Raw genomic sequence first — 22,952 nt, forward strand, 5'->3', positions numbered from 1 at the left:
GCCTTTCCTTGAGTAATTTGGCATCCTCGTATGAGAACATTCGAAGTTCTTCTAACTAGTTGAGTTGGAGCATCCGTTTTTCTTTAACAAGCTTAAGATCCAAGTTAAGTTGTTGGAGAGCCCAGTAAGCTTTGTGCTTTAACTCCAAGGGCAGATGACAGGCTTTCCCAAAGACCAACCTATAGGGTGACATCCCTATAGGTGTCTTGTATGCTGTCCTGTAAACCCATAAAGCATCATCCAATCTTTTGGACCAATTTCGTTTGTTTTGGCAAACTACCTTCTTGAGTATACCTTTGACCTCTTTGTTTGCCAGGTCAGCTTGCCCATTCGTCTGCGAATGGTAAGTTGTGGCAACCTTGTGCTTCACTCTATGTTTGTCGAGTAACCATTTCAACCATTTGTTCAAAAAATGGGACCCTTCATCCCTGTTGATAGCTCTCGGGGTTCCAAACCTTGTGAACACATACTTCTTCAAAAACTTCATCACAACCTTAGCATCATTCGTCGAATATGCCTCTACCTCAAACCATTTAGACACGTTGTCTACTGCTACCAATATGTACTTGTGACCAAAAGATGGAGGGAAAGGACTGAGAAAGTCAATACCCTAAACATCGAATAACTCTACCTCAATGATATTTGTCTCGGGCATCTCATTTATGTTGGTGACGTTTCCAACCCTTTGACATTAATCTCAACTCTTTGCGTAAGCATACGCATCTTTGAATAGTGTTGGCTAAAAGAATTCGACTTGCAATAATTCGGCCACAATACGTGTACCTTTGAAGTGTCCCTCACTCGAAGCTAAGTGGCAATTATATAGAATCTTATGTACTTCATCTTCTGCCACGCAATCCCCTGATCATTTGATCTACACACTTTTTAAACAAGTATGGCTTTTCCCAGAAATAGTACTTCACATCGTGAAGAAACTTTTCCTTTTGATGATACGTCTTATCAATCGGCATCAAACCACAAGCTAAATAGTTCGCAATATTAGCAAACCAAGGGGTATTATGGACATGATTTACCTTCAGTATGTGTTCAACTGGAAATCTCTCCTGAATGGGTATAAGTGGAGAATTCCCTTCTTGCAGTCCAATTTGGACAAGTGGTCTGCTACTTGGTTTTCTACTCCCTTTCGATCTTAAATTTCTAGATTGAACTCTTGAAGTAGAAGTACCCATTGGATTAGTCTCAGCTTAGTGTCTTTCTTGGGAAGTAAATACTTAATTGTCGAATGGTCCATATAGACACTCACTTTGGTACCTACAAGATAGGATCGAAACTTATCAAAAGTAAACACAATAGCAAGTAACTCTTTCTCTAGTACCATATAATTTACTTGAGCTCCTGTCAAAGTCTGACTTGCGTAGTAGATTGGATGAAAAACTTTGTTCCTTCGCTGGCCCATGACAGCTCCTATCGCAAGTCACTTGCGTCACACATTAATTCAAATGGCAAATCCCAATTTGGTGTGACGATTATAGATGCTGATACTAACAGACTCTTCAAATCTTTGAAAGCTCTTAAGCACTCCTCATCAAATTTGAATGTCATGTCCTTCTCTAATAATTTGCATAAAGGTTTAGCAATTTTGGAGAAGTCCTTGAAAATCTTCGATAGAAACTGGCATGGCCTAAAACGCTCCTAACACTCTTTACAGATGTAGAGGTGGGAGTTTCTCAATAACGTCTGCCTTTTCTTTATCTACCTCGATTCTATGTCTCGTTATTCGATGCCCTAGAACAATACCTTCTCGTACCATGAAATGACACCTTTTCCAGTTGAGTACGAGGTTTTTTTCTTCGCATCGCCTTAGTACCTTGGCTTAGATTGGCTAGGCAATCATCATATGTATCTCCTAATACTAAAAAATCATCCATAAAAACTTCCAAGTATTTCTCAACCATATCAGTAAAAATAGACATCATACATCTTTCAAATGTAGCAAGTGCATTACATAAACCAAATGACATGCGTCTAAATGCAAATGTATCGTACGGGCAGGTGAATGCTGTCTTGTGTTGCTCTTCTGGTGCTACGGTAATATGATTATACCCCGATTATCCATCAAGAAAATAGTAATAGTCTCACCTCGCGAGTCTATCCAGCATCTGGTCCAAAAATGGCAAAAGAAAATGATCTTTCCTAGTCGCCTTGTTCAACATCCAATAACCATTGCAAATTCTTCATCCTGTAACCGTTCTAGTCAGTATCAACTCGTTATTCTCTCTTTCAATGACTGTAATACCTCCTTTCTTTGGCATGCACTGGACCGGACTTACCCACGAACTATCTGATATGGAGCAAATTATACCCGCATCTAACCACTTGATGATTTCTTTCTTTACCACGTCCTTCATCATGGGGTTCAGTCTTTGTTGTCCATCAATCATCCCTTTTTCACCATCTTCCAGGATGATCTTATACATGCATACAGATAGACTAATGCCTCTAATATCAACTATGGTCCATCCGATAGCCTTTTTGAGTTGTTTCAATACTAGGATGAGTTTCTCTAATTTCTCAATGTTTAATTCCGCCGAAACAACCACAAGTAAAGTAGAAGCGTTACCTAAATAAACATATATTAAATGTGAGGGAAGTACCTTCAATTCTAATTTAGGTGGCTCATTGATTGACGCTTTTAGTTGGGCATAATCCCTATTCTCTAACTCCAAAGATTTAAAATGGGATTACGGATTAAATCACCTTTGATTAGCTTCTAGCAAATCTAAGTATTCATCCTCCTCTTCATGATTTGGAGGGTCTGATGTCAAAATTTGTTCCAATGGGTCCTCAGCATAGTTAAGTTCATTTTCCATGGTCAATTCCTCTAAATCAGACACTACAGAACAATCATCAATTCTGTTAGGAAATCGCATAGACTTAAAAACATTAAATGTTACCTGATCGTCCTAAACACGTACAGTAAGCTCGCCCTTCTGCACGTCAATAAAGGTCCTTCCAATTGCTAGAAAAGGTATTCTTAGGATGATTGGCAATTCTTTGTCTACTTCAAACTCTAGAATAACAAAGTCAGTAGAAAAAATAAATTTGTCTACACGTACCAATGCGTCCTCGATTTTTCCTTCTAGATGTGCTAAGGATCAATCTGCTAATTGAAGTGTAACTGTAGTAAGTCTAACTTCACCTATCCCCAACTTCCTAAATATTGACATGGGCATCAAGTTGATACTCGCACCTAAATCACATAGCGCCTTACCACAATATGTTGCTCTAATTGTAAGGTATTGTAAAACACCCAGGATCCTTCAACTTTGAGGGTAGTTTGTCTTGAAGATGTGCAGTGCATTCCTTTGTCAAGGCTACCGTCTCAAATTCTCCAAGTCTTCATTTTTTAGATAGGATATCCTTCATAAATTTGACATAGTTCGGAATTTTTTTCAGTAGTTCAACCAACAGGATGTTGATATGAAGTTGCTTGAGTACATTTAAGAACTTCTTGAATTGAACTTCCTGCTTTTGCTTCTAAAGTCTTTGAGGATAAGGTGGTGGAGGCTTCTTTACTGGAACTGGTTAATTTGTCTTTTATGGTGATTCTATATCTAACAAATTTATTAGTTTATCATAATTGATTGGTTTAGAAATTACCTTATTGGATTTTTAAGATTCAGGTTTCGATAAAACTAAAATTTTAACACTCGGTTGAACTTCCTATGAGTCTTGAGCATCAGCTGGCTCCTTTTCAACTTTGATTGCGTTGGGCTCTAATGTCTTTCCGCTCCTCAATGCAAACGCTTTACAATGTTCATTTCCTAGATTCTTCGGATTCTCCGTATCACTAGGTAAAGCACCTTGTAGTAGATTTCTGAGTTTAATTGTAAGCTGGCCCATTTGATTTTCCAGGTTTTTTAATGTAGCTGTTTGGCTTTGGATTAAGGCATCATTCTTGGCTATGTATGCCTTTAAAAAATTTTCTAAGCCATTGGATGGTTCAGCTTGAGGTTGTTTCTGCAGTTGTTGGGTAAAAATGGAGGCTAGGTTGGTCTAGGTTGGGCATATGTGTTACTTAGTCCAACCCATTGGTTACTCTAGAAGAAATTAGGGTGGTTTCGCCATGATGGGTTATACGAATTGGATTTTAGTCCTTGCAATCCTCGATTTTGGTTCTAGTTACCCATGTAATAAACGAATTATGCGTTCGATGGACATTCTTTGAACATAAGTCCTTCCCCACAATAGACACAGGCTACATTTTCAAAATGGTTCGGTGGTTGTGCTGCAAAACTATTAAACTCATTAGTGGTAAAATTTTTAAGCATCGAGGAAATCGAGGATACCTGAGATGTGAGTAAAGTGAGAGTATCTACTTCGTGTATTCCAGCAACTCGTCTTCCTGACGCTGCTCGATTGGTTGGCCATTGATAATTATTACTGGTAATCCTCTCGATGATTTCATAAGCTTCATTGTAAGACTTAGAAATGAGAGCACCATTAGCAGAAGCATCCACTACCATCCTCATGTGAGCATATAAACCATTATAAAATGTCTCAAGTTTGATACAATGAGGGATTCTGTGATGATGGCACTTCCATAATAATTCTTTGTACCTTTCCCATGCCTCATACAAGGACTCATAATCCATTTGTTAGAAAGCAGTGTCTCGTTCCTCAACTTAGCATTCTTTCTAAGCGAAAATACTTCATGAGGAATCTTTCTACTAGCTCTTGCCATGTGGAAATTGAATTTGGTGGCAATGAATTCAACCAAGCTTGAGCTTTGTCGCTTAGCGAATATAGGAACAACTTCAATCGTAGTGCATCTTCGAGTACTCCAACTAACTTAAAAGAATCGCTCACCTCCATAAACAGTCTTAAGTGTAGGTGAGGATCTTCGGTAGGTATTCCAATGAATTGTCCCGCTGTCTGAAGCATCTGAAACATGACTAGCTTCAACTCAAACTGTTGTGCCTCAATTTCAGGTCTCTTAATACTCGACTTAAGATCATGAAACACTAGCACGACATACTGTCTTAGAGCTCTATCCCTATCATCAGCAATAAGGATAGGATTTTGAGCAGGGTTTCCTTCGTTTCCTTGATTCGGATTCTCGATTTTCATATCTTCGGTCCTTCTCTGACTTGCTTGTCTTCTTCGTTGTCAAAAAGTTATTTCAATCTCAGGGTCTATGGGGAGTAAATCGATGATTCGATCAATACTCATAAACACCTGAAATAAACAAAAAAATTAATTAAGTTAAAATTGAACAGAAAAATTAACCGAAATGCAAAATTAACAAATTCACAAATAATGACTTTTTAAAACAGTCCCCGGCAACGGCGCAAAAAACTTGGAATGATGGAAATGTGCAAATGTACACAATCGTAACAAGTAGTAAAGTGACAAGTAAATGTCCAGTGGTCGTACCCACAGGGACTGTGAAAAGAATTATTTATGAATGCAATTTTAAAAACACTTTGGTGAAGAAACATATTTTGATTTGAAGAGGTGATTAAAATCTAGGATTTTAACAATGTAAAATAAATAAAAATAAATTAAAAGTTCCAATGCATGATTTCAAAAGATGATTTTAATCAAGATGACATAATTGTGTTAGATTAATTGCATTTCTTAACTTAGAATTATTAAACTCATGTTCATGTTGTTACGAATAAATTCACGGTAACTTGGTAATTTGCTAACTTTTGAACATACTCAACTACCAAAATCCATTTATCTCTTGACAATATCTCTACGTAAATTCAACCGATTAAACAAATTTTAATAAGTAAATATGTTAATGCACATGCATACTTATGAAATTAAAATAATCTCTTCTACATATCTCTCTGTCAATTCAAATAATTAATTCAATCTCATAAGCACATAAAAGATTATGTGAGGTAACAATGTATTTCTATCTTTAAACAGTTTAATCACAATAATCTTGCAAGTTATACAAGGCTAATGTATCGTTAGATACGGTTGCTAATTTAACCCTTAGCTACCTTAGATGATTAAACATGCACTAATTAAGTATCGTGTCAATTAATTACAATTTCAATCCGTTTAAATAATTATTTCATTAGTTACCTTATAGTTGTAATGCAAGAATAACTGAGTCACAATTTTACTTAATCAAACATCTTACCGAGGCCTATAACAACACAAACACAATTTTAATAAATTAAGTAGACAAAATGCAATCAACCTAACACGAATTAAATTTAAGCCATATTAATTAAATTAAACATATCAACAACACAATTATTCATGGACATGTTCATAACAACGACAATAAAATTAAAAAGGATAAGGAACAAGAATCAAATCTGGTGTTTCTCTAAGGCTTGACTAGTTTGCTCCACTCTTACTTCTTCGCTTGTTCTTGTTGAACTGAGGCTTCCACGAACACTTGAATGCTATTCCAAATGATTGTTGAAGGACTCTTTTTCAAGAGGAGAAATCGGAAAAGGAATAAGGGAAGAAAATGAAGAACAATGGAAGGGAATGATGAGAGAAAAATGAGAGAGAAGTAAAGAAATGAATGGGTTTGAGATGTGTTTGAAGTGATAAGCAAAGGGGGTATTTATAGGTTGGGATGGCTGCTAAAATTAGTAAAAATCAGCAGCCATAGAGTGCCCCCATGGCCGGCCACACATGTGGCAAGTTTGAAGGTTTCAAACTTTCTATTTTAAGGTAAGGGCAAAACTAGAAAGGCAGAAATTGTGGAGGGGTTTGAATGCAATTTGAAGAAGTCTTCAAGGGCTATTTTGCAAGCTAAATAATCAGCCAAACAAGCTGAATTGGTCAGCATGTGGGACGATTTTGGGCCGCCCAGTGCTCGGTTGGATTGATTTTCTCAATTCACCTCAATTAAGCCCCTTTTCATAATGAATTAACAATAATTTATTTAACCCAAATTAAATTGGATTAAAATTAAAATTAATTATATTATGAATTAATACACATAATTTGGACCGTCTTAAGCTGAAAAATTAATTCACCTTAATGCTTCAAAATTGCTTCTCGATTTTGCGCTTCTAGTAGTGTTTACCAAGCTATTTTTCGCCTTTTGTGTAAATCTGTCGAAAATAATTAAAATTAATCAAAATTTGATATAAAATTAATTAAAATTGAACATGTTCACAATTTGAGTGCAATTTAATTATTTTATAATTATTATTTATTTTTCGAGAAGAATTTTACCGAAACTGCATGAATTTGAGTTAAAAGGGCATGAAAAAGTTTGTATATTTTCGAGTTTCCAGGGACCGGGAGTATATTTATAGGGAACCTTTTCAGATGGTTTTTCTATCTTCTTAATTTTCAGGTTCTTCTTTCTAACCGCAACATTCTCTTATTATTCTTCAATAAGATCGAACTAAGATCTCATCTAATGAGTAGATGAATCTGCCTTTTGGTAAGTCTTACAACTTTGCATGTTACGATTATAAAAGGGAAGAGTGATGTAGGAAGGCCCTGCATGGGGGTCGCATGTAGAATGTCCATAATACGGATTCTAATAGAAATCTTATGACTTTTTAAGCAGTTGCTGCTACTGGGTTAGGAAAGACAATCGAAACAGAAACTGCAGGTCGAAGGAAAGGTAGGTCTCTAGTGAATCTCTGAACCTGAATCTTGCATGTCATTTTATGTTGATTATGTTATAGTTATTATTCCTGTGAACGAGTATGTACTCTTGTAAAGTGATGTAAATATAATGTGTGGGATGGTATGTCGATGTGTGATATACTTGTATTGGAATTATGTGTTAGAAAGTATGATTCCACTATAAATATGAATGAGATTTTCATAAGTGTCTCTATTGTGATGAGTTGGCTCATGGAGTCTGGGTAGGTGTAATAAGTTGTGTCGTATGCGTAGGTATGATCATTTTCTAATACCTTTTGTTATACGATTCCAGTATTGAAAAATCTATGTCATATGAAAATGTGGACAAAAAAGTTTTATTTGTGATGCCTCCGGTAGGGCAGTTTCATTGCAAATTGGATTGGCAAATCATGGTCAGAGCGCAAATACGATATATGTAAAACCATGTGGCTGTGACCCCATTGCATCATTTGATAATATACCAAGATGGAGATACAGTGTGAGACCATGTGAGTGAGGCTCATTGGCATCCATTGTGTTGGTCCACCGGGATAGTAAACTCGAAAGCCATCATGGAAAAGATGTAGTCCACTGGGACTGCAAACATGAGAATTCTTTGGAAAGTCTTTGTGGCTAATCTTGTGAAAAGCCTTTATAGCGTATTATCTGGAAAGCTTTTGTGGCTAATCTTGTGAAAAGCCTTTGTGGCCTATTATCTAAAAAGCCTTTGTGTCTAATCTTGTAAAAAGCCTTTGTGGAGTATTATCTGGAAAGACTGTGTGCCGAATTTTGTAACGCTTAAATGGTGAGTGGTTAGACCTCCCATGCCAAGAAATCTAGGTATGTCTTGGAATTAAATTCTAAGGGAGTTTTCAGCATTGTATTCAACTGAGGAAACCACCTCAGTAATCCACCATGATGGTGAGTTTGTCGTATCTGGAGGTACAGTGGTGTAAAAGTTCGCCAAACCTGCGAATTCTCACCCTATGTATTAATGCTATCTAGGCTGCTATTGGGTGATCAAAACCTTGCAATCATCTGAGTAAGTATGTTGCCTGGATTAATTGTAAAATTTGGTATAAACTATGTTTGGTCACTGTCAAAGCCAGTAGGAAGATCATTTAAAGAGTAATACCCATAGGAATATTACCTTGGGTAAAGTATTCAAATATTATCTTTATAGGGATGGTGAAATAGGATTCAAACTATGGGGTGAAATTGTAACCCACTAGTCAGATGGATCGTCTATAAGGTATTCAAGAGGAAAGGTAGGCGTATGGTTATCCGCTAACCAAGAATCAGAAGAGTATCCGCCAAGGTCTGAGAGGGAATCCAAAACCTAAGTCAAGAAATTCTACAACACCATTTAAAGGTAATATTGATTAAGGCCCACTAAGTTCCTTTGAACTTATGCGTCTTTTGGTATGCAGATCTGTAAATCGAACTAGTGTGCTAGGAGGGACCAAGCCAGAGAATGCGCCCTGGTGGTAAACCGAGGGCAATATTATGCATACAGGGGTATGTTCTTAGAAATATATATTTTCAAATGACAAATAGTAATGCACGTTACGAATTCGTCTGTTAAATCAAACATTTATGTTGTAAGGTTTTATAATACCTTTAAAAGTCTAGGAGAAATGATAAATGTTTTATTCAAACTTATTATCATAGGAATGATTTCAAAAAAAATAAGAGGTACATTCATATGGCTTTCATAAATTGTAAAATTTGCTAAGGATGTAAGTTTTGTGACATCTTATGTTTGAATCCGATAAATCGGGTCGAGTATAGGGTGCTACAGAAAATTTGATGGTTTCTAGCTTAGATTAGATAGATATAGTGAAAAGGACTAAAGTTAATGGAAATGAAAGTTTCCCTCATACATAGATGAAAGTGGCATGAGAATGGAAGATAAATGAGGAAAAATTCTACATTTTCTCATCAAATACCTAATTATTTAATTAATGAAATAAAATAATATCAAAATAGTATTAAAATAATCCAACCAATTATTTCTCAACACCTTTTCACCATTAATCATTACTCTTAATATTTATCGAAATTAAGAAATGACCATTTTGCTGTTCATATTTCTCTACAATTCTATCATTGAATCACTATTCACTTTTGGTAAAAATGTGTTATAGTCCCTCATATTTCTCCACTTATTCAATTTTATTTATCAATTTTGCGTCACAAGGAATTTTAGGTTATTTGCACTTTTGGTCCTTCAACTTTTCATATTTATATTTTGCCACCATAAATTTTAAATATTTTCACTTGAGTCACAAAACTTTTCACATATTTACAATTTAGTCTGTCTTAAATTAATATATCACAACATATTTTTTAATTCAACTTTTTGTTGGCATCCATTAACCTTCTCTTTTATCATTTATTTTCTTTATTTTACTTTACCGAAAAATCCATTACGCACAATTCTCATTTAATACTACTTTTATAACATAATGTTTCTAGGGGTGTTAAACCAAGGTTGTTCACAAGTTGCAACCACATTTGTTAATTGTTTTAATATAAATATTAAATTTCACCTTTTTTAATATTTTTAAAAAATATAACTAATTTTTATGTATTTTTATATTTTATATTTTTTATAATTTATGTATTTTTTAATTTATTATCTATATTTTTAAATTTTTTAAAAAAATTAAAAAATATGGCTTTTTTATATATTTTTTTGAATATTTAGAATCAATACCAAGTTGATAAAATATGTAAATGTTATTAGTTTATTTTTAAAAAATAAAAACCAAATTAATATAACTTGTAATTGTTAACGGCTGAATTTATCATATAAATTAAAAAATAGTCATATTACTATAATAATTGAGTGTTAAATTTATTATTATTTCAATTGAAGAAAATACCATACCACTTTTTTGTTAGCCATTAGAACTAATTGGAGTTGGATAACTCACGCATGATTGAGTTACTAATATTGTAATTTACCTTAATATATGTATTTGAGGTTACGTATAGGTGAGTTTTGACTTTGTATGAATTTGCTTCTGAACCCCAATATACTCCAGGTCCGAAACCATCCAATGATAAAAATCTATTTAGGAGAAATAATTAAACTCGAAGAAAATTATATTATTTACCCACAAATAGAGTTAGCAATATCATCGGTACATTTCTAAGAACTAAAATATGCTTAAAAATAAATATAAAAAATTAAACTCCTTTCCGAAGAATTTCATAATCAATAAAATAATAAAATTACTTTTTAGCTTGTACAATTCCAAATAATAAACTTTAGTCCTTGTAAGGGGTAAGGGGACAGGAAGTACTGCGTCCAAATAAAGAATAAATAAAAATTAGTAAACCACTGTTTATAATATTTTTTCAAAACTCAATTAAGTATTTTGTGTTAAATAAGTAATATACCTCACTCAACCAAATGTTAAGATCAGGTACAAAATCTTTAACTTTGCATAAAACAAAAACATAGCTGTAGTTTTTTTTTTTTGAATAACAATGAGAAATTTAAAAAGAAAAAAAATGGGATTTTTATCAAAATAATATTAAAATTTTTAATTTCAAAAATGGGAAATTTGGAAAATGGTACTGTGGTGAATGGAGAAGGAACTGTCATTCGAAGCTACAGAGCTCAAGGGAAAAAAATCATGCCTTTCTCTTAAATTTTGTCCTTTCAAAACTTTTTTTAAAGAAAAAAATTATTTTTTTCAATGTCTCCATCTCAACCTATTGCATGCCATTACCCTTTTTGCAATTTAAATTTCCATTTCATTTCATTTCATTTCATTTCCACAACCCCTAAACCAGAGTTCTCTTCTCTTTCTTAAGAATCAATGTCATCCATAATAATAACAATAATAAAATTCCATTAACAAAGCAATATATATACCCCTCTCCCTTCCATCATTTTTTTACACCCCAAATCACTTACTAATTATATATTTCAGCAACTCAATCTGAAAAAAGACAACCCTCAAAAATCTTCTAGTATTGCTCCAAGTAAAGAAAAACTCGGGGGATCATTTCTCTCTCTTTTCCCATCAATCTCATCAGATCATCCACACTTTCCCTCATATCTAACAACCACAAATCATTAAAACTGCTATTTCAACTCCAAAATCTTCTTTTGTTTAGCTGCCTAACTCTCCTCACAAATGGAAATTGTGTCTAATATAAATCAATAGTCGGCAAGGTCTTCCACTCTCCCTTCCTTGTTAAAGCAAAGCACTTCTGATTTTTTTTTTTACTTTGGGTTTTCTTCTTGACGGTGTTGTTTCATATCAACAGTTCTATCTGCCAGAGAAAAGAGTAGAGACTAAATTATATGTGTAAAACTAAAATTTTTTGGTTCCTTGATTAATTTTTTTACAGTTTCTTCGACTTTGATCTCTCCTTTTCTTGTTAGGTCTATGTTACACTGTCTTATGGTCACTGAAAAAGTATTTTTTATAAAGGAAAGACGAAACCCTAGGTAGTTAAGATCTTATCAAACCTACCACAGCAAAGACCAACACATCTTTTTGCTTATATATTTGGAACAAGACCTATTGAAAGCTTTGTTTGGTCTCCATGGATTCAATTCGAGAAACCGATAGCTCCAACTCCGAAAATGTCAGCCTCATCAACGTGAGCAATAACGGTGGCACTTCACTTCCATCCTCGTCTTCTTCTCCAACCTCAAGCCGCTACGAGAACCAAAAGCGCCGTGACTGGAACACCTTTGGTCAGTACCTGAAGAATCATAGGCCCCCACTTTCGCTCTCCAGGTGCAGTGGAGCTCACGTCCTAGAATTCCTTCGCTACCTTGACCAATTCGGCAAAACCAAAGTCCACACTCCAATCTGCCCTTTCTATGGCCACCCAAACCCACCAGCCCCTTGCCCTTGCCCGCTCCGTCAAGCCTGGGGTAGCCTCGATGCTCTCATCGGCCGCCTCCGAGCTGCCTTCGAAGAAAATGGAGGAAAACCTGAAGTAAACCCTTTTGGGGCACGAGCTGTGAGGCTTTACCTTCGTGAAGTTCGTGATTTGCAGTCAAAAGCAAGAGGGATTAGCTATGAGAAGAAGAAGCGTAAGCGACCACCAGCTCAACAGATCCCGACTCTACCATTGCCGCCACCACCACCAACAGGTGCAAGTTAAACTATATATATGCATCTCCAAAACAAAACAAAACAAAACAAAACCCCATATGCAAGCTAGCATTTCACTCTATTTAATACTACATATATGGGATAATTTTCTGTACTTTGGCCATAAGGTATCATATTGAGGCATGGGTATATATTTTAGGTTAATTTTTTTTTTAACTTTTTTTATGCTTCCTGTTTGCTGCTAGAGTGGTAAAAACTGGTAATGTCTTAGTGATTTTTGGGGATTCCTTGTAAACTACTTTTGATGCAAACAGTGTTAGTATCATCAGTAATGAACTATTAGTAGCATTAGTACTAAAAGAAAAAAGTCATTCAAGAAGTGATTGTACTATCAGTTTGTTGCTTAAATGGAACTGAGAGCATCTAATTGCTCAGTTTTTATGGACCTTCCATATTTTAAACATATAATATATTTATATTTGCAGTTCATCTCTCTGAATCGTTCTCCACTTTAACCCTATTCTCTTAAATTCCTTTTCTTTTATTGGAGCTCGAAACAGCTCTACATGAGGTTCATTTCATGTGTCAGATTTGTCTAGCACTATACTTAAATTGTTTTAATGGCTTTGTTGCAGTTACAGATGGTAGTTAGTTTCACTCTCTGCTTTTTTTCCCTGATTGGCACTTCAATTTTATGCTTGACCATCCGGAATTAATTGATATACTATAAGAACAACATCAAATTAACCATTTAAAGATTGATTTTAAATTGATTACTATTAGATTTTTACCACTATTTAGCTTTCTTTTCTTCTTTATTTATTCTGTGATTTGAGATTCAGAAGATGGTTAGTTAGTAGCCAGCAGTGGTTAATTAGTAATTAAAACATGTGTGCTGATTCGCCGTTTCTAGCTAGCCGCTGGTGCTGTCATTTCAATGTACAAAAATGGATGATGCACCACTAGTGATACGTGTATTACAGTATATAATTATATTCTTATATCATAATTAACTGCTTATGTTTCACTACAGAATCATAATAAGGGACTAGATATTTCTAGAATTTATATTTATATATATGTTTGAGTAGTTTAATGATTTAATGATTGAATTATAAAAATATTGAAATTCTATGTATGATGATATTTTTCAATTAAAACAAAATATATTGCTATCATTTAAAGAAAACTAACATTCATTGCAGTCAATTCTTAATTTGATCCTAGAGGTGAGCATTTTATGGTAAGAACTTAGAATCTTGGTTTATTCATATATATATATATATACAAGATTGATGCTAATGCTATTGGATCAACTCATTTGATTTTTTTAAGAACTTTAGAACCAATAGTATAGTTTGATGCAATCCAATTTCTTCCTTGAATCTTAAAATTTTCAAATATAATCCTGTTTCGATATTATAAGTAAAATATATAATCACATAACTGGAATTAGAAGATATTTCAAAATTTAAGATTTTGAGTTTTGTACTTTTATTATTTTATATATAAATAAATTAAAAAGTAGATCCATGTTACTTTGTGATTCGCTCAAACATATATACAGAGAATATCTACTTGTTTCAACCAAATTATGCATATTGTACTCTATCAATATTTACTCCATGCTCCAATTGCATTAAATTTCTTGCGACATGCATAAGTATGTTTTATCTCTTTTGAACTTGTAGAATCATCGTTTGGAATTTATTTAATTAATGTTATTGATCATTTCTAGAGTACCATTGAAATGGAGTAAGGCAAGAGTCTACATATAATTTTTCTCCTTGGCATTGGGATTGCCTAATGTTGAAATGAAAGAAACTAGTTAATGCCAATTTCCCTTTATATCTTCATCAATGTATACATTTTTGGGAACTTAGGCTGTGCTTGCATTCACCACTTCTTAGAAACCAAGTTTTGTACTTTTATTATTTTGTGTATAAATGGCTTGACAACGTCAAGAATCTTATTTTCAGTGATATAGTTATATTAATGATACTTGCTATTGAAAAAGTTTGTTTTCATGCATCTAGAACAACATGCTTCATAATTAACTATGAATAAATTTAGTTCAGATACATGGATTAGACAAGATATTTGGGGTCAAGGACCAATCCATAATTTTACTCTTAAGGGGTGAAACTTTTAAATCCAAATGATTTTTTTAAGCTAAAAACTGTCAATTCTTCTCAAATATTTTTTTTTCTTCTCAAACAAATCAATTTAGTGTTTTTAAAAAGCACAAATGATTTAACCGTAAAAAAGTTAAAAGAAAAGAACCAAACTATATAAAATTAAATATTTCTTTCCAATATGCAAAAAAAAATAATTAATACTATACTAAAAATTTCATTGATATCATTATAATTCCAAAAATTAAATTTAAAAAATCTTGGCCTTAGTATTATTTCTCAATACTAGGCATCCTAAATTGCACCCTCCGTTTTTTCATAAGATCGAACTCATCAATGATAGAATCTGTTGAAAATTCTCGAGCTATTTCTTTTTCGATGTATGTCACCAAGTTGAAAGAAAATCATCCTTCATTCTATTGTGAATACTTGTTTTCATAATTTTCATGGCTGAAAATGCTCGTTCGATTGTTGCAGTAGACGTGGGAAGAGTTAGCACAAGTTGAATAATCCTATCAAGAAGAGGATAAATACTTGACTTATTTTTCTTAGCTAGCACTTGGCACAACTCGGCAACTGTAGAAGCTTTCTGCAACTCCGTGCTTTGATGTGTAGCTTTTCTTACTCCATAAAACCGTTCGAATAAAAATCATTCATAAGCTTGCAGATATCTTCCACCCGAAAAGATTTGTAGTCATCACGTGGATCCAAAGTGAAGATAAGAATAAGTAACTCCACTACCTCATCATTAAAGAGAGAATTCATTTCTGCTAGCAATGAATCGATACCAACAATGAATATATCAAACTGATAGTGGTGCTCAATTGTGAGATTCTCTCTAAATATGAGACCGACCTCGACTAGTTTTATATGAAACACTTAAATTGAGGACTTCTATCTCATGATCTTTACAAAATAACTTCATTTTCTCAAACAAAGGATTCCACCCATGTTCTATGAATTTCTGGAGAAGCGTTTTAGTTGATGACACTAGTTGCCTCATGTTTAGTATATATTGCAATTTATACCGCAATGCTTGATAGAGATCATCAGTGATTCCAAACATCTCAATCATGAAATGCAAGATGAAAACAAATTCAACGAATGCCATTGCATCATTTATTCCATCAGCTTTATTCATTTGAGTAAGGTTGTCGAACTTGATGATATCTTGTAATACAACACAAACAGAATTGAACATCCTCATCAAGCTATTGAGAGAAGCTAAATGAGATCTCCATTGGGTATCACCTGGACGTTGGAGAGTACCAACTTGATTTTTCCCTTTGCCAATTTCAAGCACACCACTATCAATCAACTTTGTGATATGAGATGCCTCAATGTCTCTTAATTGATCATGTCGCTTGCTTGAAGAAGCAACCAAATTGATTATACCAGTCAAGTATGAAAAAAATTGACAAATAGGAATAACTTCCTTGGATGTAGCTACTAGAGATAATTGGAGATGATGAGCGAGGTAGTGAACAGAGTATGCAAATCAACATTTTTTAGTAAATAACGCTAGCAAGTTGTTCCATTCTCCATGCATATTACTTGCACCATCATATCCTTGACCATGAATATCATCCACATTAAGGTAATGACATAAAAGAACTTTACAGATTTCCTTCTCCAAAGCTAACGATGTGGTTTTCTTTACATGAACCAAATCAAATAATTGTTCACATATAAAACCTTATTTATCAACAAATCACAATATAATTGCCATTTTTTCTTTCTTTGACTTATCATGAGCTTTATCCACTATAATGCAAAATTTTGAATCTCCAATCTTTTCTCAAATGAATCCTTAGATTTTTCTCACCAAAATAAAAGAATGTCCTTCTAAATAGTCAGACTAAGATACTTTGCATTTTGAAGGACATTTTCTAAGACAATTGCCCTCACATCTTCATTATAAGAAGGCAGAAGTTTTATTGGTTCAAGAAAGTTGCCTCGATTTCTTGAATCTCATGCTTTATCACATTCCCTAAAGGTACAACCTTGAAATACAAGCCACTTGATAACATCTATTGACACCTTGAGTTGCAGTTGATTTCTTGCAACTTGTTCAAAATTTTGTTTCTTAATAATCCTCTCAATATTTTGCAAGGAATCTTGAAGATCGAGATAATTTTTCATTGCATTCTTATGTAAAGAATTTGCATCCTTACCCATATAAGTAGCAAAAAGACATTCAGATCTTTCGCTGACCTTCTTCCAAGATCAAAATCTTTGGCTTGTAAACATATTTCCATGATGCCCAAATGGCTTGTTGAAGAGAAAACAAGGAAGGCAATATGCGACATTCTTACTTGATGAAAACTCGAGCTAATCTAGGAATAACTTGTACCAAGATGAGAGAAATTGACGTCCATTCTTTTCAATATACTAAGGAGATATTGGAGCCTCACTTAGAAGGATCGATTGATATGGCCCAAACTTAATGTAAGCTCGACAGACTTTGTCCTGTTGATTTGGAGGGTAATCCCAAATAGATTTTCAAAGTCTTGGATCACGCTCTAAAGAAGAAGCATCAAACTCCTTTGTTTTGACTTTCGACACCTTACGAGGACATTTAGGAACTTGAGAAGACCTGATATCTCGTTTAGGAGCTTAGGAAGACTCGATATCTCATTCAAGATCTTGGGTTTGAGAAGACCTGATATCTCATTCAAGAGCATGGAAAGATCCAATATTTGATTTTTCTCCACTAATAACAGAACGTTGAGGAATCGATTGATCATTATTGCTTTTTGACATCTTTTTCTTGAAAAAATATTTGATCTTTTTTGTTTACCACAATTTAATCGAAAAATCTAATGACTTTAATAATATATTAAACAACAACATATAATGAAAAAAATTAATAATTCAAATAAATAAAGAACATAATTTATACAAAAAATTTATTGATAGATCTTTTGCATAAGGAGTCGAGAGGAAGATAATTTGTATTTTTTACTTTGTGCTTTCAATCTCGGCATCAAACTCTTATCTTTTTCTCTCGGCAATGCCAACACCTTAATAGAGGAAGATAATTTCTCAGCAAGACATACAAATCAAAATACAAGAATGTAACAACCCATTTTTTTAGTGGTGTCAGAAATAGTAGTTTCGGGGCCACCAAATTCGACGAGTAAGTTTGTAAATATTATTATTTAATATTTACGAGTCAAATGTGATTTTTAAAAGGGTTTTTGATTTGATAATTTATGTTATATAAGTGATTTATTAAGTTCAAGTGGTTTTAGAAAATAAGGTATCGGGGCCTTGTTTTTATAAACTAAGCCGTAAATATTTTTATAAATATTTACGGAGTGTCATTAGGGTGGTATTAAAGTTTTGTTAAGAAATTTTAACGTTTCCATGGTTAATTAATTAAAAAGGATAAAATTAAAAAAAATGCATTCCCAGGACTCCGTTCCCGTAAATTGGACTCGTATATATTTTCAATAAATATTTACGAAGCTAGTTGTGTAGTTAATTAGGTTTCGATTAAGTGAATTTGCTTGAATTAAAAGTAATTAGGTATAAGGACTAAATTGCATATAGGGTGAAAGTTGAATTATAGATTAAAGAAAAAGTAAAAGGACTAAAGAAGTGATTATGTCATTGCTCATAAATGAGGTGGCATAAGTGTTTATTATTAAAAAATTTAAATTTAAAATATATATTATAATATTATAATATTATATCTTAGTGTTTAAGTATATATATTATATTATATTATATAATAATAAAACAAAGAAATAAAAAAAAGAAATAGAGACAGAAATAGAGAAGCAAAAACGAAGTAGGAGAAAAAGAAAGAAAGGAGAAAACTAGGGTTTCAAAGTTCCAAGTTCAATTGCTAACGTCATACTAGAATTCTCGACTAAAAAGGAGAAAGATAAAGTCGACGAGGAATAGCTCGGAATTTCTGGTTTGTATTTCAATAATCCGAATTTAGTTGTTAATTGTTATAATTCAATTTAATGTATATAGTTGTTGTAATAATTAAATACTAATATGTGTTTATATTTCAATTGTATATTTGTAATTTCCTATCTTTAACTATTTGGATTATAGAAATACCACTGAGTTTATACTCAGCGTACGGTTTTGTTTCCCGTATGCAGGTTAGGTACTTAACTTTTGATCACAAATTCAACATCCAACAATGATCCCGAACTCAAATGTGGTGATGTTTATCCTTTGTGTCGGCATGTACCTAGGGTGTCTAAATAATAGTTATTTTGTAGTTTGATTGTAAATGAGGTTATAAGTTTAATTTTGGTTGGTTTTATACATATAAATATGTGTTTGTTTTTGAAGTCATATTATGGTATGATAAATTGAACTAAATCTAGATAGGTTCATGTGAATTTAATTCTATGTTTAAGTGCTCATGAACTAGGCAAATTGATTTGGATTTGGTATGTTTATAATTTAGATTAAAATGATGCTTTGATGACTTGTTTTGATGATATGAAATGTTTGAAATTTCTATCTGTTTGATCTGTAAACTCCAGTAATGCTATGTAATCCAGCTCCGGCGAGGGATACGGGTTGGGGGTGTTACAAAGAAAGTCACTAATCTAATATGTATGGGTATGGACCAAATTAATTAATTCTAGAATTTAGCTTTAAAATTCATATTGGGCCTCTAAGTTTAGTCTCTCAAGGCCAATCATACATTAACATTTGATTATTGTTAAAGTTATATAATTAAAAACTGAAAAATACTTTGTGAATATAAAGTATAACCTGATGGTTTAAGGGGGCAAATTATATGAAATACAATTTGGTCAAGGGGGCAAATGTTATACAATGTGGACATTAAATCTAAAATACATGATAAGTTATATATAAAATTCAAAAATCTAAAAATTTTAAGGGGGTGACTCCCGGGATCCATCATTGTTTGAGAGACAAAATGAAAAGCTAGTGTAATATAGATAAAATAGCGAGAAAACAAAAATTGTAACACTTCTTTCATAAATTAAATGAGAGAATATTTGGTACACTCTTATGCAACATCGGTAAATAATAACATTACACATCATCATTAAATAAAACAAAAAATAATTAAGAACTTACAAATAAATACTAATAATTTTATTTGAACACAATGAAATAATAATTAGTTCTAAATTAATGCTAAACTCTAAACTCGAGATCTTAGACCCTAAATCCCATATCCAAGAGTTATTAATATTTATAATAGTTACAATTAATGTTTAAATAAAATTATTAGTATTTATTTATAAGTTCTCCATATTTTTTTATTTTAATGATGAAGTATCATGTTATTATTCAGCAATGGTGTATGAGACTTATGTACTAACAATACATCAAATTTAATTTAAATTAAATTCATTTAAAAAATGGAGAACTTGTTTTCAACATTTTTTGCCTTCACGATATGAAGCTTCAGTTTAAAAGCTAAAATGGAATAGAAATGGAGGGTTCTTATTTCTTGATCAATGTCAAATTCAGCTGCGTACATACATTAATTAATGGACACGACTTTAATTTGAAAAAGAAAACAACTTTGAATTACACATGTTTCCATGATCAAAATGAGACATTGAAAACTATATACTTCAATAATTTGGGTTTTGCTATGAGGATCGATCGCAACATGGACTCCATTGTTGGTGAAAATGTCTGAATGAAACCTAATAGGATCATCATAGCAGGAGGAGATGAGAGTTACACTGATGCATGGCACATCCCGAACCAATGAACCCAATTGAGTATTGAAAGGTAATACGGATCATATATCACTACCATTCGATTTTCTATACAAGCCTTTATTGCTTCCTCCTACCAAAAAAAAAAAATTGCAGAATTTGTTGATTATTGATTCAAAAAGTGTCATTTCATAACAGCCTTTTCCCCATATAATTGGCTGCCTATGTCTGTGTGAATATAATATTTTATCCACTCTGCAAAAGTTAGCAAAAAATAATTAGTGTACTATCATGGTTATTTTCTACTTGAATACATGTGCATCACTACTCATTCAATTCCCATCAAATTAATTATCCAGATGAGGAGGATTGCTTTGTGCCTTCAATTGTCTTTTTAGTTGGGTTTTTTATTTATTTATAATTTTAAATAAATAATATCATTACGGGAATTGATTATATCATGTAGGGCAGCTAAGAGTAAAACTTGAAGTAATTGGAAGAACTTAAGTTGATTTATTTTTAATATATTGGGATAAAATTTAAAATTTGAAATTTGAAATTATTGTTATTAGAGAATTCTACTTAAATATCATTTTAACTTAAATAGAATTAATCTCATATAGTAAAATAATAAAACTTAAATAAAAAAGAATGAATTTGTTGTGATACCCATTTTAATTTGTCATGAATATGTGATCATATATATAATAGGCATTGATTACTTAGTTTTGGGTTAGAGGAGTGTGGTTTAGGTGCTTGACGGTACGTTAGACGAATATAGAACAATTTAGGCATGAGAAATTTGTACTCCCATGTTAATCAAGATAGAATATATGAGAGATTACACACAAATTAATGAAATGGAGCCCAAAGTTTACATTTCCAATAAGCCTAATTGAGTTATGCTCATCCAAGTATTCTCTCAACAAAAGTTGCTCTTTCTGCAAAGGTAGACTTCTTACCCACTGCCCTCCCCTCTCTTCGCCTTTTAATATTAAACTCTTTAGAGAAGTGTTTATTTTTAATATAATATGTTTAATATATATATTTTTATTACACATCACAATATTTAATCTCATTATTATAATTATTTTTATATTAATTACCGATAAATATACTATCTATCCAGAAAAAACCTCTCATAATATTCATTTATTTTTAGATCACCAATGGGTTATTAATTAAAATATCTTTATTCACACCATATTTTGGAATTTTCTAAACTTCATAAGAAAACTAAATAGCAAAAGGGATGTTTAGTTATCGATCCATAGTAAAAAATTGGTTCAAGGAAGATGTGTATAACAGGGGACACGTAAAATATTTGTGTTGGAATACGTATGTATGAATTATGTGTATATATAATTGGTGACATGTAATATACATGCATGCATACCAAAATAATTAAAAATAAAAAGGGCTGTGGGGGAAGAACAAAGAGAGGGAGGTACGAGAATCCCGCATCCTACGGGCTACGGTCAATGAGATGGGACGTCAGATTTGACGATTAACAGTTAAAACAATAAATAAAAAAGCAAAGAAACACGGGATTGGACCCACCCACCATGCCACTGCCACGTGCACACCTGTCACCTCTGTCGGCTAGACCATTTTCTTTTTTCTTTTCCTTTTTTTACATAAAATGATGAGTATCTATAAAAGTTACCATCCCTTTTGTTTTTGACATAATAAATTTTAATATTATTTATTAAAATGAGTATCTACAGAAGTTTTTTTTTAAATAACTTTTTTTAGAGATATTTCCATATTAGCAAGTGACAAATTCTTTTTTTTCTTTCAAAAACTATATTTAATATAGTTAAAATTATTAGTATGTTTATATTTTAGTTATTTAACTTTAAAAAATTATAAAATAATTATTAAATTATTTGAAAGTCTTCATTTAATTAACTGAAATGTTAAAATAATTGTTGTATATGGTCATCTCCACTTGTACTATCTACACCAATCAAAAGCTATTTTCTCCTACTTTTCTATAATTTAATTTTTTCACTAAACAACTTTAAATGCCATGAATCTGTGAACCAAAATCTAAACAACTTTTTTCTCCGTTCTTCGACACTAACTGTCATATCGACTTGGATCTAACTTATGTTCTTCTACTTATCGATGAGTATTGATCCACCATATTGATCGTCGATCATCGTTTGGAGCTCACTAGCCAAAATTTTTTTTAAAACAAAACTTAACAATCCAATGACTTAAATAGATAAAAAAAACTTTCAAATAGTTTAAAGACTTAAATGAAAATTTTTGAATAGTTCAATGACCATTTTGTAAATTTTTGAAGTTGAGTGACCAAAACGTAAAATTAATAATAGTTTGGTGACCTTGGGTATAGTTTACCCGTTTTCAAATTACCACAAGAGTCAATGTCTTGCATATTGAGAGTCAATACTGTAAAATACAGTCAACAATACCTCAATATCCATAGGTGTCAAGTT

General features: G+C 32.5%; 2 protein-coding genes and 1 non-coding gene across 3 annotated transcripts; 2 read left to right on the plus strand and 1 right to left on the minus strand.

The window, feature by feature from the left end:
- The first annotated feature begins 4,542 nt into the window (after positions 1-4,542).
- LOC121219714 (small nucleolar RNA R71) lies at positions 4,543-4,648 on the plus strand. Its single transcript, XR_005916605.1, has one exon. It is a non-coding gene; the product is annotated as a small nucleolar RNA R71 (small nucleolar RNA).
- Positions 4,649-11,365: 6,717 nt separating this feature from the next.
- Positions 11,366-13,115, plus strand: LOC107954613 (protein LIGHT-DEPENDENT SHORT HYPOCOTYLS 4). The gene has a single exon (XM_016890223.2). The coding sequence runs from the start codon at positions 12,154-12,156 to the stop codon at positions 12,721-12,723; it is 570 nt and encodes a 189-aa protein (XP_016745712.1). The 5' UTR covers positions 11,366-12,153; the 3' UTR covers positions 12,724-13,115.
- A 2,315-nt stretch (positions 13,116-15,430) lies between these two features.
- On the minus strand, positions 15,431-17,118 carry LOC107956136 (uncharacterized). Its single transcript, XM_016891872.1, has 4 exons — positions 16,984-17,118; positions 16,364-16,463; positions 15,665-16,258; positions 15,431-15,576 (listed from the first exon to the last, which is right to left on the minus strand). Exons 1-4 carry the CDS (start codon positions 17,116-17,118, stop codon positions 15,431-15,433), a joined length of 975 nt encoding a protein of 324 aa, XP_016747361.1.
- Positions 17,119-22,952: the final 5,834 nt, after the last annotated feature.

Source organism: Gossypium hirsutum, chromosome D07 (assembly GCF_007990345.1).
Source record: "Gossypium hirsutum isolate 1008001.06 chromosome D07, Gossypium_hirsutum_v2.1, whole genome shotgun sequence".
Taxonomy (NCBI): Eukaryota; Viridiplantae; Streptophyta; class Magnoliopsida; order Malvales; family Malvaceae; genus Gossypium; species Gossypium hirsutum.